Source organism: Hippocampus comes, unplaced genomic scaffold, assembly GCF_001891065.2.
Source record: "Hippocampus comes isolate QL1 unplaced genomic scaffold, H_comes_QL1_v1.1 scaffold86, whole genome shotgun sequence".
NCBI lineage: Eukaryota > Metazoa > Chordata > Actinopteri > Syngnathiformes > Syngnathidae > Hippocampus > Hippocampus comes.
Window position 1 is genome coordinate 2,187,652 of NW_017805882.1, and position 15,453 is coordinate 2,203,104.

The 15,453-nt window shown below is 39.8% G+C and overlaps 2 protein-coding genes across 2 annotated transcripts in view; both read left to right on the forward strand.

Moving 5' to 3' along the window:
• Positions 1-610: 610 nt before the first annotated feature.
• pld5 (phospholipase D family member 5) lies at positions 611-7,969 on the forward strand. The gene is made up of 10 exons (XM_019889051.1): positions 611-916; positions 2,122-2,258; positions 2,344-2,527; positions 2,680-2,788; positions 2,865-2,992; positions 3,869-4,066; positions 6,141-6,292; positions 6,465-6,630; positions 6,718-6,808; positions 7,153-7,969. Exons 1-10 carry the CDS (start codon positions 884-886, stop codon positions 7,353-7,355), a joined length of 1,401 nt encoding a protein of 466 aa, XP_019744610.1. The 5' UTR covers positions 611-883; the 3' UTR covers positions 7,356-7,969.
• A 6,297-nt stretch (positions 7,970-14,266) lies between these two features.
• Positions 14,267-15,453, forward strand: part of LOC109527527 (girdin-like) — a 27,568-nt gene continuing 26,381 nt past the window's right edge. Inside the window, exons 1-2 of the mRNA XM_019889518.1 lie at positions 14,267-15,112; positions 15,182-15,273. Coding sequence (XP_019745077.1) covers positions 15,050-15,112; positions 15,182-15,273 — 155 coding nt within the window. The 5' untranslated portion in view covers positions 14,267-15,049. The remainder of the gene's footprint in view (positions 15,113-15,181; positions 15,274-15,453) is intronic.

A 15,453-nucleotide genomic window follows, 5' to 3' on the forward strand; every position in this document is an offset into this window, starting at 1 on the left:
GTTTGTGTGTGTGTGTGTGTGTGGGTGTGTGTGTGTGTGTGTGTGTGTGTGTGTGTGTGTGTGTGTGTGTGTGTGTGTGATGCAGAACTGGCAGCAGTTAGGCACAACAGGTCATTTGCTCTCATTCTGTCTGTCTTGCAACGGGCATTCTCATCCTGTACAAGTGTGGCTGCATGACAGAAATCACTAGTATGCATTATTTAATCCTGCTGCGTTGCTTCCTCCAAGTTGTACAGTTTCATTTAAGCCTGTCTCAGCGAGGGAGAGGAATCTAGCAATTGGTAGCCTCATTTGCATAGCGTAAATCCTGATTGGGTGTTTACTGGCGGGAAGGTCAGTCAGTCAGTCAGTCAGCACACAGCACAGAGTGGAGGAGAAAGACAGTTGAGGTTTCTCGTGCAGATTTGATTTGAGGGGGCATGACCCCTTCTTGCACCCGCGTAAAGCCGGCCGTGGTTTCTGCAGCCTTCCTGACAGGTGTACGCCAATTTAGGTTGTATCATGGTGTAGGAACAAGATTAAAAAGGGAGGCATGGAGGAAGGAATCAGCTGTTGAGATTCTCAATAGCAGCTTTGTATTGGTGGTTTGCTCTGTCTCCATCTCTCTCACAGTTGAGTCAGCATGGAGCTGCATACTTGCTCATTCTGTACTGCTCACACACACACACACACACACACACACACACACACACACTTCAAGCTGCAAATAAGATCAGGACGTGAGGTGCACACACACACACAGACATCGCCTCAGGACGTCAGTGCAACATATGCATGAGGAAGTGTGAAAGTATGAAAATGGAGCAGAGCTAACTGAGAGACCCAAACGAACTGATGAAGCAGATGGACTGATGTGACAGAAGTTTGAAGGAGTGCAGCACTCATGGCAGGACCAACCGGACAAGAACCCATAAAGGTGACGCTTCCAATCGCCACTTGCGTACACGCATGTATTTAATACGTAAACTCTTGACTTCATCGTTGCCATGGAGTTTAAGTGTCACTGTGAATGTCTGGACTATGTTTGGAATATAATGTAACTATGTGTCATCCATTCAGCAACTCACATTTATTTCCATATTCAATTTCTTTTCGGTGCCTGGGTCGGAGATGATTCAGCACAAAAATAACCTTTCCAACATACCAGGGCTCAGGGGAACTTTTCTTCAATGGGATTTTTTATGCATATCTGCATGTCAAACGCAGTCTTTTCCTCTGGTCAGACGAATGAAAATCTCACTGGAGATTAAAGGAGAGTACAGACCACACAATGTGCCACAGCAGCCTTATTAACTGAGACAGAGAGGGAAGAGTGCCCAATTAAACATTGTCCTGACACTGTTGTAAGAAATGGTGGTGAATAAACTTCTTCAGACATTCTTCGAGCTACAGTATCTCATATTCAAAAGTACAAAGAGTTGTGAGAATCGAGCAAACATAGCCCCCCAAAAAACAATATGCTCTAATTGGCCACATTGGGAAAGCCCACATAATCGAAAGACATTTTCTAAAGTTGTATTATGTTTCTACATCATTGTTATTTTCTGACTGAATGCAATGATGAAAGTGTGCAGCGGTAAGCAAAACCAAAAGCACGTCACTTGCACTTTTAAAACGGCTAAATCAAGGCTTGGGAGGAGAAAGCATCACAACAATTTGGCTATCATTCACCACTCCGACTCCCCCACACCTTTGATACAGCCACAATATACTGTACACTCATGTACACAAACATTACCTTTAATTTTCCACAACATTGGCCTGGAGCATGATACGGCGCTCATAAAGTCTCTTTCAAGAGGGACATGCTTGAACAACAAAGCTGGCAGTGTACAGACAAGTCAATTATTTGTAGCCAAAACTTCTCCTTACATCTGTGGGTGTTCAATGTTTTTCAAAGCTGCAGTATTGCCTGACCAATACAACAAACATACACGCGGGTTGTTTATCGATCCCAAAACCTACTCCATGTATTGGTTGAGGAAATTAACATTTATGGGTTCGTTACTTTCCTAAAATGAAGTGCCATGTTGTTGTCTTAGCATAACCGTCTTCTCCCTCGAAGACGATGATGTGTTTTCTACTCTAAGTTGCGCCGTTTGTGTGTCTCTGACTTGTCAGACTCAGCAGAAGTGCATTGCCATCTTTGCACTGCTATGCTGCTTTGCTGTTCTATTGGTGCTTATCTTCTCCTCCGTGGATATTTGGGGGGACGGCGAGGATGGCATCACAGAGGAGAATTGTCGCACTGACTGTCGGTGAGATAAACAACACACGCAGTTTAGAAAGCGTCACATGAGAAGACAAGAAGAAAGGTGATTTGTTCATGCGGCCATATTGCAGCATTGTCCTGATGGAGACAATCCCCGAGGATCTTCAACAACACCTGAATGCCAGACCGAATTTGCCGCTATTTGTTGGCTTCCATACCCTCCTGGACCAAGCTAAGCATTCAATCCAGGTAGTGTCACCGGTTTGGAACTTGAGGGCCTCGGAAAAAGAACCTGTGCCGAGCACAGGACGACAGGTATGAAGTCATCGTATCCTTTGTTTTTCCCCCGAGTGGTCCAAAAGGGAAAACTTTAATTATTTTGAAGATTATGTGTCACCGGCTTAATGAGTTTTGACCCGCTGAGATGAAAAAAAAAAATACCTAAACGCCTAATACCATTTCCTCAGGGTCATCTTTTATTCCAGAGATTGCTCAACTTGAAATCCCGTGGGGTCAAACTCAAGATTGTCAGCAATCTGACAAACTCTGCAGAACAGAAGATTTTGGCAACACACAGTAAGTCATTGGCAAGATGGCATTCATTCCAACCTGTAACTTTTTCACCCCCTCCTGTCCTTCTCTTCCTGTTTAGATGCAGAGATTCATTTGGTTAACATGACAGCTTTTACCCGTGGAGGACTCCATTCCTCATTCTGGATCGTAGATCGGACACACTTTTACGTTGGCAGTGCTGACATGGACTGGAGGTCCTTCTCCAAGGTAGCATCAACATTTTGCGTTTGTTATACAAAAATCAAGGGTTGCCAACTCTCTTATGAGAGGCGCTATTAGCATCTTCGAACCAAAGACTGAAGAAGAAGAAGCACAAATGAAGGAAGAGAGCATGTAATCTGAGTCGGTAAACTGTCATTTCAGGAAGTACTTCTATTTTGGATCAAACTGCCGCATTTCATGATGAGAATGTGATGGAAGGAATAATCCTGCTTCTTAAACTCGCGTACACAGTGTACTTAGACTCCAGACATTGGAGACATGTTAGCTAGGCCATTCAAAGAATGGAGGGAAATAAAGCAAAAACTAATGAATTCACCAAGCATGGTGATGAAAGGAATGCACGTTTGGTCTGAAGAGTATATTTAGATCAGTTCATGGGTTTTGCTCAGTTCTTGACCTCAAATTAATACACTATTAGGTTTTGTTGTCATCCTGTCCATCTATATCAGGGGTGTCAAACTCATTTTTGTCATTGACCAGATTTTAGTTACAATTTCCCTTGGAGGGCCGTTACGACTGAAACCATATAAAGAAGTCAAGAATAATTTTTATTCACCTATTTTTTAAGTTACTGTAATGAGTGGTTTGGTAACAAGAAAATGCTTACAGTATCAGTTTTATTTATTACAAATGAGAATTTGAAACGTTGGCTGAGATTTTAGCAAGCATCATGAAAGTTGACAACTTTGATTTTCTTGCGCGGGCCACATAAAATGATGTGGCGGGCCAGATCTGGCCCCTGGGCCTTGAGTTTGACACCTATGATCTACATGCTCTCTCGGCTCATCTTCTTAGCTATATATCACCAGTGGTTTTTTTTTTTGTTTGTTTGTTTTTTTTGCTTTTTGTGACACCTCACAGAGAAAGGAGCTGGGCCTGATGGTGTATAACTGCAGTTGTCTGGCTCTGGACCTCCACAGAGTATTTTCTTTTTACTGGCAGCTCCATGACAGGGACTACATCCCCTCAATCTGGTCCAGGAGAGTTACAGCACTCTATGGCAGACACCAGGCCCTGGAGCTGGAGCTCAACAATACCCCCGCAGTTGCATATGTGTCTGTAAGGCTATCTAGTATTTATTGTTTGTTTGTTTGTTTATTTGTACACAAGTCATAAGAAATGGCACAGCCTTTTAAATTGCAATTTAATTTTTCAAATGCGTAACATTATTTGAGTGACAACTAGACGGGCATTTCTTTATGCACATTGATGTAGAAGTGGTACTTATATTTGAATCCCCTTATTCATGAGCCAAGTCTCCCTGTAGGACCTTGTGGGAAATGTTGTTTTCATATCAGTACGACACATCTGCACTGCTGTCATTGATCATTTTTGTTGGAATTTGAAGAAAAGGTAATGCACAATAAGGCAGCATGGTCACCTTGTGGCACATCCACCGTACAGGATCAGGGGCTTTTGACCCTACATTTTGCTCAAACTCAGCTTGCGACCCAAGTGAGGATAAGCCAGACAGCGAATGGAGTGATGTATGCTAATGCACTAAAATCATAGAGTAAACTGATGTATTTTGAGGGTGTCATGAAGAAGATTATTTGAGCCTGTTATGAAAATAATTTCACCCGAACATAAATTATGTAAACTATTGCAAAATAGAGAATAGCAGCAATTTGGGGATCTGCCATATATTTCCTTGCACTTATAAAATGTATTCTGTGTTAACTATAGCCTCTTTTTTGTGAGGATGAGAAAATAGACTGTTTTCTCTCTCTCTCTCTCTCTCTCTCTCTCTCTGATATTGTATTAAAGCTTTGCTGCTGGACAAAGCAATAAGTCTGTGGTTGCAGGGCAGCAGTTGCATAAGGCAGATAATAAATGCCTGTTCATATGGCTGTACAGTCTATTACCTCGCTGTAGGAGAAGTACTTTGGGCAGACCATTCTTGGAAAGCAGCAATTGGGTTGTATTGGGACTGTCTCCTGCAAGTTTCTTATTAAACTGCATCTCAGAATCAGATGGCCAAGTATGTAGAACACACAAGGGTTTCCCTACGCGCAATGAGCTCAGGCAGCAACAGCAACACTATGTGCCTGTTTCCATTTTTTTAATTTAAGTGCAAGAAATTGATGTTACACATTTTAAAGAAATATGGCAAAGATACTGAGTACATCATTTTAACATGTTTAATGCAGTTTGTTTATGTACCGGTAGCGTATTTTCTGCACTATAAGGTGCTTCGGAGTATAAGGTGCACCTTCAATGAATGGCCTATTTTAAAACTGTTTTCATATATAGGATGCATGGCATTATAAGGCGCATAGAATAGACGCTACAATCGTGGCTGCGGTTGTGTTATGCATCCAGTAGTTGGAACTACGCTAAAGGGAATACAATACAATACAGTATAATACTACAATATAGCTATATTTGTATAGAGCTTTCACAGCCACTGCAGCTGTAACAAAGCGCTTTACAGAACATTTAAAATACTACGTCCAAGAAATCAGAATATTGATCTACATATCAGGATTATAAGGCGCATTGTCGGCTTTCGAGGAAATTGAATGCTTTTAGGTGTGTCTTACAGTGTGGAAAATACGGTAATCTAAAGATTGTCAAAACTGACTGTGCATCACCCGTTAAAATATTAGCTTGTGCTTTAGTGGTGAGTGGCTCAACAACTTAAATTTTTAACTCGTATCCATCCACCTATTCTGCATATGGTATGAACTGCAATGCATCATACTTTTTCCTCCCTCATGGAATTAAACAAGAGAAACCAAAAAAAGAGATACAGTTATGACACAGTGTACGACTTCAACAGCCACGATTCTAAACATGCTAGCTTTATTATGTTCGGTCATTTAATGAACTAACATCCGGACTATAGTCTAGATAACATCTTATGAAATTATTATCAGTTTGCAACAGACACAACCAGGGAGTGATGAATCATGTTATTTGCCCTTGCAAGCTCTAACCTGCTGTTGTGAACTCGCTTACAGTTATGGAAGGAAAAAAAGCTAAAATAGCGAGCAACCACTGTTTTATGTTTTCAATTCTCTTGTAACAGAAGTTCTCGTTGCCATTTTAGCTTATGCAGTTGCTTGACTTGTGATTTGTGTACAGGTATAGCAAATGCATTGTCACCTTACTGGTGTGTCTTCTCTTGCAGACCTCCCCTGATCTCTTCTGTGCTAAAGAGCGCACCAGAGATGTAGACGCCATCAATCACGTCATGCAGAGTGCAAAGACATTCATCTTCATTTCTGTGATGGACTACCTCCCCCTGGTCAGCAGGCGCCTCAGAGGAGCCTCGGTCACAAGGTACTGAGCATTGATATGAAAACATATGCTTCATGTGGCATTCTATCTTTCATGCCTGTATCTGACGTTATGAGTAGACGTTGACTCACTTGTGTAAACAAATGCAATGAAGATGAACTTGCCTTGTCCGAGTAGAGGGGGAATGATTTCATTAAAATGGCTTCATCATTAGGTACTGGTCACCCCTTGATGAGATGATCAGAGAGGCTGTGGTTCTGAGAGGGATCAAAGTTCGCCTGCTCATAAGCTTCTGGAAGAACACTCACCCGCTCACCTTTAACTTCGTAACCTCCCTCAAGTCGCTGTGCATGCAGCCGTACAACTGCTCTCTAGAGGTGGTACGTGGACCGACTTCTCTCTCACTGCAGAATTAAGGATTTCTTTTTTTTAGAAACTTGATTGCTGTTAATTCAATAATCTTTCAGAGATTTTTCAGTCACAAGCCGCAAAAGGATGACATTCAACATGGACTCAATCATAACAAGTACATGCTGACTGAAAACGCTCTTTATATTGGTAAGCAATGCATTTTGCATGTATTACATTTACAGTCTATCCTTTTCGAGAATAATTTCATCCTTACGTTTTGTATGCTCAATTTTGTATCCCTGCACACTTTTGGGCAATGATAAGAAATTGTTAACTCGAAAACCTAAAAATAATCTTTTTATCTGCTCTAAAAATTAAGACTTAGTTTTGAGCCCAATGCATCAGTGCCCCTCAAAAGCCAAACAACTCATTTGCTTACAAAAGATTCCGCTACAGTTCTTTGAGTTTACAATGAATGTATTCTGTGAAGATTTGTACAGACACAAATGAAAATGATTGTCATGATCTCATTTTCGGCTTTACCCTCTTAGGGACCCATAACTGGGTGGGAGATGAATTTTCCAATAATGGAGGCGTTGGGCTGGTGGTCCAGATGAAAAATGGTGGAGGGAAGATCATGGAACAAGTGAAAGCTGCTTTTGAAAGAGACTGGACTTCACCTTATTCTAAAAATCTCTTGGGAAACAAAGATCGATACAACAAATACAAACACTTGCACCAAGTGGAGACGTAGGAGGACAAGTGGAATGAACCTGAACCTATATTTCAATATACCGACTATTTTTCTGTAACTTTTATTTAATCTTGTATTTAATGTGAACATGCTGCACTCTGCACTACTATGATGAACGGCTTATGCAGTAATTAGATTTTCCAGTACCCAAATGAATTAAGCTACATCTAGAACGGCATACATTAGCTGACTGCATCTTAAGGTGATTATATTGGTTGGTCATTATAATGCTGCATGAAGTATGTTATTATATAATGTATATTTAATCCATTAAGCAACCCATGTTCAACTTCTATCCTACTAAAAGTAGCAATATGCTGTATACTTTATCTTTATCTTGCAAACGCCACACGGAAAAACTGGGGGCAAGACTCGAATCCAGAACTTTGGAACTGTGAGGCAGATGTGCTCACCACGAGTATACTGTGCTGCCATGTGCCCTAAATTTCTTGTCATGGGTGCAAATTGAAAATACTATATTCTCAGGCTGCTGCAGTCATAGACCCTTTTTTCGAGGGTTAGGCGGCTGCACATTTTATGAATAAAATTAAACATGACATGCATCAAAACGTTATGAAAACATCCAAGCTTCAAAGATAACCCACACAAAATTGACTGTCAAAGGATAACACACTTTTTAAAAATCATTTAATTTTTTTTAAGTGTAAGAAAAATGATAACATGCTTTTAATTAAAATGATAAATAAATATGTATGAATATTAAACGACAACACTTTTTTTTTTTATGAATAAAATTAAACATGACATGCATCAAAACGTTATGAAAACATCCAAGCTTCAAAGATAACCCACACAAAATTGACTGTCAAAGGATAACACACTTTTTAAAAATCATTTAATTTTTTTTAAGTGTAAGAAAAATGATAACATGCTTTTAATTAAAATGATAAATAAATATGTATGAATATTAAACGACAACACTTTTTTTTTTTTAATCGTTGACTGTTGAGTTATGCAGCGGGGGTGATTTGTACGATTTAACATGGAGTTTCCAGACGTCAACACTTGGTGGCAGTATTGGGCCACTACAGGTGGTCCGGTCTTGACTTGTATTCAGTCGCTTACCAAATCAAATCACTTATTCGACGTTACTGACGTTTTTAGATCAAATTTAACAAATTCAAACAATGCAAAGAATCGCACACAAAGTTATCAGTGGAACTGGACAAGTGTGCATGAAAACCTTTAACACAAAAATGTCTAAATAGCGATGGCCGTGAAGATGAATCGTACTTTCTACTTTTTAATTCGCTAATGCAGGCTACAGTACAGGGAGTGGGTTGTTTGAGTCGTCATGGTAAAAGGTTTATGGGAAAATATATCCCAGATTACGTTGTTCATCGTTTTGCTGTTGATGGTGCTAAACTGTGCAGACCTTCAGGAATTATCACTAGTCTTTGTGAATGAGCAGTAGGGAGGGGGAGCGGGGTTGGGGGGAAAAAAACGACATGTGGACTTCAGTGAATTGCTGGATGGAGTGTTTTTGAATGAAGTTATGAGCCAAATGTAAGTCATGTTTTGGGCGTTGTGTCCACTTTTATAGGAAGACGTTTGAGCATTTTTTTTAAATGTCCAGTTTAACATTTTTGCACACTAGTTAGACAACTATGTACTTGTACTGCTATGGCAATACTCTGCATGCACGCCTCGACAACTACATGCTACGAGGAGTACTCGGTGACTTGGGGTGTCAAATTCAATCAATTCATCGATCATCAAATTAATTGACAACTGTTTTGAGAATTGATTAATAATTCAGACCTACTGTTTAATTTCAAATTATCAAAATACTTTAATATTAAAAAAAATATTTTGATTTCTGTTGGCCTTCATGAAAGCAGAATGATTACTCAGGTCAACAATTTTTACTATTTTTTTTTTAAAAGCAAAGATCTAAGTAAACTCATCTACACTTGTAGATGATTTTTTTTTTTTGCACTGATTCCAAATCTGCCCTCGTTTTTTTCCTCTTGCACGTCAGGTTTTCATAATAATAACATAAGAACAAGGTGAATAATCCGACGGCAAATTGTCACCGTAGCAGTCCTTATAGAGTCCACTGATGGTAACGCACAGCAGGTGTGGTGCTGGAGGGAAACGCCCACCATCCCAGCCGTAAAATGAAAAAAAAAAACCACAAACAAACAAACAAACAGAAACATGACAGAATCTTAATCAATTTGGACAAAATAATAGTTAAATCCAATACAAAACAGCAATCTTTATTTGGAGTATTACTAACGTGGAATTTACATTACTTAAGTAGCCTCGAAGTGTATATCTAACGAGTTAACGCTTTGCATTCATCGTTCCCAACTAGTAGCTCTCAGTTTCAAAAAATGTTGAGTGAGTTCAACATCGCTCCCTCTTGTGGAATATTGCTTAAATGGTGTCTATTTGGTTTGGTTTCATCCTGAAACACCACCACATGAACAACAAAAAACGGTTAATAAACAGCATTTGGGAAAAAAAAATGATGATGCACAAGATTCTTCATGCTAATTATTCAATTAATCAGTGGAATGATAAATAGAATAATCAATTCAATAATGACAGTCCTACTTGTGACATCATAAAATTCAACTAATTATTGTCCATGGCTTCACTAGCAGTACTAGTAGCGCACAGATATCAACTAGTGCACAGTTTTTGCCTCACTACCGGTATGTAACGTAGCTGTCATACTACTCATATGCCAGCGTCGTCCTATTGTGTGCAGTAATGTGTGCCGTAATGTTTTAGTGGAAGGCAGTAGTGAAAAAAACATGACTGGTAAGTAAAAATTCTGTGCCCCTGAGTCATTCTACCCGAGTGCTGAATTATTCCTATTGTTGTTCCTCATCAAATGTTGATAAAATCCTGCCCAAAGACAGGAGACATCATAGATTTTGACAAGATGCTAGTTAAAGGATTATGATTTGAGCACCGTATGTTCTAAGGGAATTATCACCCCTCTTAGAAAACCGATGGTCTGCTGGCAGTTGTCTCGCAAGTGACAGACTGGATGGACACACTCTTGATGAGTGTGTACCCCGTACAGTCATGGAAGGCTTCCATTTGTCCACCATTAAGATTCAGTGTCCATTTATTCATTTGATCAACCAGGGTCACAATAACCAGTTCAGCATGAGAACAACGTGCGACTGGAAGGAGTGGAGGGGGTTGAGGCAGGATAATCTCTTGGATTGGGAGACCCTCTGGGATTAAAACTGGGCTGCTGGTGTTTCGTGTCATTTGGACACAGATGGGAGGGAGGAGCAAGGGGGTGACACAGAAATGGGGCGATAAAAAAAATGGGTGGAGACAGGAAGACTCAACGGTGTGATGACAACAGCATTTTATTGTGCGAGTGCTGAGAGTGTCAAATTTGCAGTAACATTCTTGTTTTTTCGTTTTGTGTTTTTGGGGGGGGTGGTTGCTTTGTCATTTCTTAATGTATTCAAACAACAGTCAAATGATTCAAAACCTTGTCCGTCTGACTATTTGATTGTTAAATTGTGACTGTTGCTTGCTCGAATCAGCTTCGTTTGCTGCGACTTGTTGGTCACTCCGCCAACTGTTCACAATTCAAGTGGAATAATTTTTTTTTTTTTAATGAGGGATTATTAAATATATTATTGTTTCTGTTCTTATTTGCTACCACAAAAATTTAATAGTTCAGTCCAAATATGTGCCACCCGGCAAGTGTTTCAAATTTATTGGGTCATGTTTGCAAAACTCTTACTGAAACAAACCAAAGGACAGTGAATATGATACCAACAGTCTGAGTCACCGCTGCACTTTGCATTTGCCAAAATCAGGCTTGTCCAAACATTTTTTTTCTATGACCCGCACAAAGAAAAATAGAATGATGCAAAGGCTTCTGAAATTCTTCCCCTTTAATTTATTGAACAGGCTAAAACCAATCCATCTTTGTAGGTCAAATACTTTGCAAGTATGCATTGTGGATGGCTCTCCGCATTTAGATTCAAGGTAAGAGCAATCTGTAAACTACTCAGCTGACACTGACACAGAGTGGAACAAGCCATCGCGATTCATTCGAACTGGTTTTCATCTTCATTTCTCCTGACTTGTCACCCAGTGTCGAAAATAATCAGTTCAAAGCAGGCAAACAGCACGAATGTACATTTTAATACTATATGCTGCAGGCTATAAACGAGCAGCGCGCCACAGGTGACTTTTAGCCAGAGTTTACATACTCCTAGCCTATGGTAACAAACTGTCATCTTTTGGGGGGGAAATGTAACGAATTACCTTTACAGAACATTTAAAATACTACGTCCAAGAAATCAGAATATTGATCTACATATCAGGATTATAAGGCGCATTGTCGGCTTTCGAGGAAATTGAATGCTTTTAGGTGTGTCTTATAGTGTGAAAAATACGGTAATCTAAAGATTGTCAAAACTGACTGTGCATCACCCGTTAAAATATTAGCTTGTGCTTTAGTGGTGAGTGGCTCAACAACTTAAATTTTTAACTCGTATCCATCCACCTATTCTGCATATGGTATGAACTGCAATGCATCATACTTTTTCCTCCCTCATGGAATTAAACAAGAGAAACCAAAAAAAGAGATACAGTTATGACACAGTGTACGACTTCAACAGCCACGATTCTAAACATGCTAGCTTTATTATGTTCGGTCATTTAATGAACTAACATCCGGACTATAGTCTAGATAACATCTTATGAAATTATTATCAGTTTGCAACAGACACAACCAGGGAGTGATGAATCATGTTATTTGCCCTTGCAAGCTCTAACCTGCTGTTGTGAACTCGCTTACAGTTATGGAAGGAAAAAAAGCTAAAATAGCGAGCAACCACTGTTTTATGTTTTCAATTCTCTTGTAACAGAAGTTCTCGTTGCCATTTTAGCTTATGCAGTTGCTTGACTTGTGATTTGTGTACAGGTATAGCAAATGCATTGTCACCTTACTGGTGTGTCTTCTCTTGCAGACCTCCCCTGATCTCTTCTGTGCTAAAGAGCGCACCAGAGATGTAGACGCCATCAATCACGTCATGCAGAGTGCAAAGACATTCATCTTCATTTCTGTGATGGACTACCTCCCCCTGGTCAGCAGGCGCCTCAGAGGAGCCTCGGTCACAAGGTACTGAGCATTGATATGAAAACATATGCTTCATGTGGCATTCTATCTTTCATGCCTGTATCTGACGTTATGAGTAGACGTTGACTCACTTGTGTAAACAAATGCAATGAAGATGAACTTGCCTTGTCCGAGTAGAGGGGGAATGATTTCATTAAAATGGCTTCATCATTAGGTACTGGTCACCCCTTGATGAGATGATCAGAGAGGCTGTGGTTCTGAGAGGGATCAAAGTTCGCCTGCTCATAAGCTTCTGGAAGAACACTCACCCGCTCACCTTTAACTTCGTAACCTCCCTCAAGTCGCTGTGCATGCAGCCGTACAACTGCTCTCTAGAGGTGGTACGTGGACCGACTTCTCTCTCACTGCAGAATTAAGGATTTCTTTTTTTTAGAAACTTGATTGCTGTTAATTCAATAATCTTTCAGAGATTTTTCAGTCACAAGCCGCAAAAGGATGACATTCAACATGGACTCAATCATAACAAGTACATGCTGACTGAAAACGCTCTTTATATTGGTAAGCAATGCATTTTGCATGTATTACATTTACAGTCTATCCTTTTCGAGAATAATTTCATCCTTACGTTTTGTATGCTCAATTTTGTATCCCTGCACACTTTTGGGCAATGATAAGAAATTGTTAACTCGAAAACCTAAAAATAATCTTTTTATCTGCTCTAAAAATTAAGACTTAGTTTTGAGCCCAATGCATCAGTGCCCCTCAAAAGCCAAACAACTCATTTGCTTACAAAAGATTCCGCTACAGTTCTTTGAGTTTACAATGAATGTATTCTGTGAAGATTTGTACAGACACAAATGAAAATGATTGTCATGATCTCATTTTCGGCTTTACCCTCTTAGGGACCCATAACTGGGTGGGAGATGAATTTTCCAATAATGGAGGCGTTGGGCTGGTGGTCCAGATGAAAAATGGTGGAGGGAAGATCATGGAACAAGTGAAAGCTGCTTTTGAAAGAGACTGGACTTCACCTTATTCTAAAAATCTCTTGGGAAACAAAGATCGATACAACAAATACAAACACTTGCACCAAGTGGAGACGTAGGAGGACAAGTGGAATGAACCTGAACCTATATTTCAATATACCGACTATTTTTCTGTAACTTTTATTTAATCTTGTATTTAATGTGAACATGCTGCACTCTGCACTACTATGATGAACGGCTTATGCAGTAATTAGATTTTCCAGTACCCAAATGAATTAAGCTACATCTAGAACGGCATACATTAGCTGACTGCATCTTAAGGTGATTATATTGGTTGGTCATTATAATGCTGCATGAAGTATGTTATTATATAATGTATATTTAATCCATTAAGCAACCCATGTTCAACTTCTATCCTACTAAAAGTAGCAATATGCTGTATACTTTATCTTTATCTTGCAAACGCCACACGGAAAAACTGGGGGCAAGACTCGAATCCAGAACTTTGGAACTGTGAGGCAGATGTGCTCACCACGAGTATACTGTGCTGCCATGTGCCCTAAATTTCTTGTCATGGGTGCAAATTGAAAATACTATATTCTCAGGCTGCTGCAGTCATAGACCCTTTTTTCGAGGGTTAGGCGGCTGCACATTTTATGAATAAAATTAAACATGACATGCATCAAAACGTTATGAAAACATCCAAGCTTCAAAGATAACCCACACAAAATTGACTGTCAAAGGATAACACACTTTTTAAAAATCATTTAATTTTTTTTAAGTGTAAGAAAAATGATAACATGCTTTTAATTAAAATGATAAATAAATATGTATGAATATTAAACGACAACACTTTTTTTTTTTAATCGTTGACTGTTGAGTTATGCAGCGGGGGTGATTTGTACGATTTAACATGGAGTTTCCAGACGTCAACACCTGGTGGCAGTATTGGGCCACTACAGGTGGTCCGGTCTTGACTTGTATTCAGTCGCTTACCAAATCAAATCACTTATTCGACGTTACTGACGTTTTTAGATCAAATTTAACAAATTCAAACAATGCAAAGAATCGCACACAAAGTTATCAGTGGAACTGGACAAGTGTGCATGAAAACCTTTAACACAAAAATGTCTAAATAGCGATGGCCGTGAAGATGAATCGTACTTTCTACTTTTTAATTCGCTAATGCAGGCTACAGTACAGGGAGTGGGTTGTTTGAGTCGTCATGGTAAAAGGTTTATGGGAAAATATATCCCAGATTACGTTGTTCATCGTTTTGCTGTTGATGGTGCTAAACTGTGCAGACCTTCAGGAATTATCACTAGTCTTTGTGAATGAGCAGTAGGGAGGGGGAGCGGGGTTGGGGGGCGGGGGGGAGCATCTGGCTCCACACGCCTTTGCAACATTTGGATCAGTGGAGGATGCTTGTCGTGTGTTGTTTGGTGACTCGTTTGCTGAAGATAACAGATGATGCATGACGCCTCAGAAGAAGGGTGAAAGAACGAGGAGAACATCACTCCAAGGCAGGCCTTGTTTACAAGTTTACCCCCCCAAAAAAAATAAGACTGCCTTTTACCTCAAGCAAGTTAGGATTTACAGTGGATGTAGTTCTGAAGATGGAAAGCGGTGTTTTTCTTCCCTTCCTGGATCAGTTCATGATGAGCCCGCTTGTCACTTGGGTATGTGATTCACTGTGACTGCAGATGATTGATTTTTGCTGATGCGACTGATCACATGGTTCTCTGCAGGTAAAGACGTTTGTTTCTTATGATGAAGGCCGACATGTGGACTTCAGTGAATTGCTGGATGGAGTGTTTTTGAATGAAGTTATGAGCCAAATGTAAGTCATGTTTTGGGCGTTGTGTCCACTTTTATAGGAAGACGTTTGAGCATTTTTTTTAAATGTCCAGTTTAACATTTTTGCACACTAGTTAGACAACTATGTACTTGTACTGCTATGGCAATACTCTGCATGCACGCCTCGACAACTACATGCTACGAGGAGTACTCGGTGACTTGG

Excerpts from the sequence above, each read along its gene's own strand:
- pld5 (XM_019889051.1), top strand. The coding sequence starts at position 884 with ATGGCAGGACCAACCGGACAAGAACCCATAAAG. Across the intron at positions 2,993-3,868 it reads ACTGGAGGTCCTTCTCCAAG|AGAAAGGAGCTGGGCCTGAT; the intron begins GTAGCATCAACA and ends GACACCTCACAG. Across the intron at positions 6,293-6,464 it reads AGAGGAGCCTCGGTCACAAG|GTACTGGTCACCCCTTGATG; the intron begins GTACTGAGCATT and ends CTTCATCATTAG.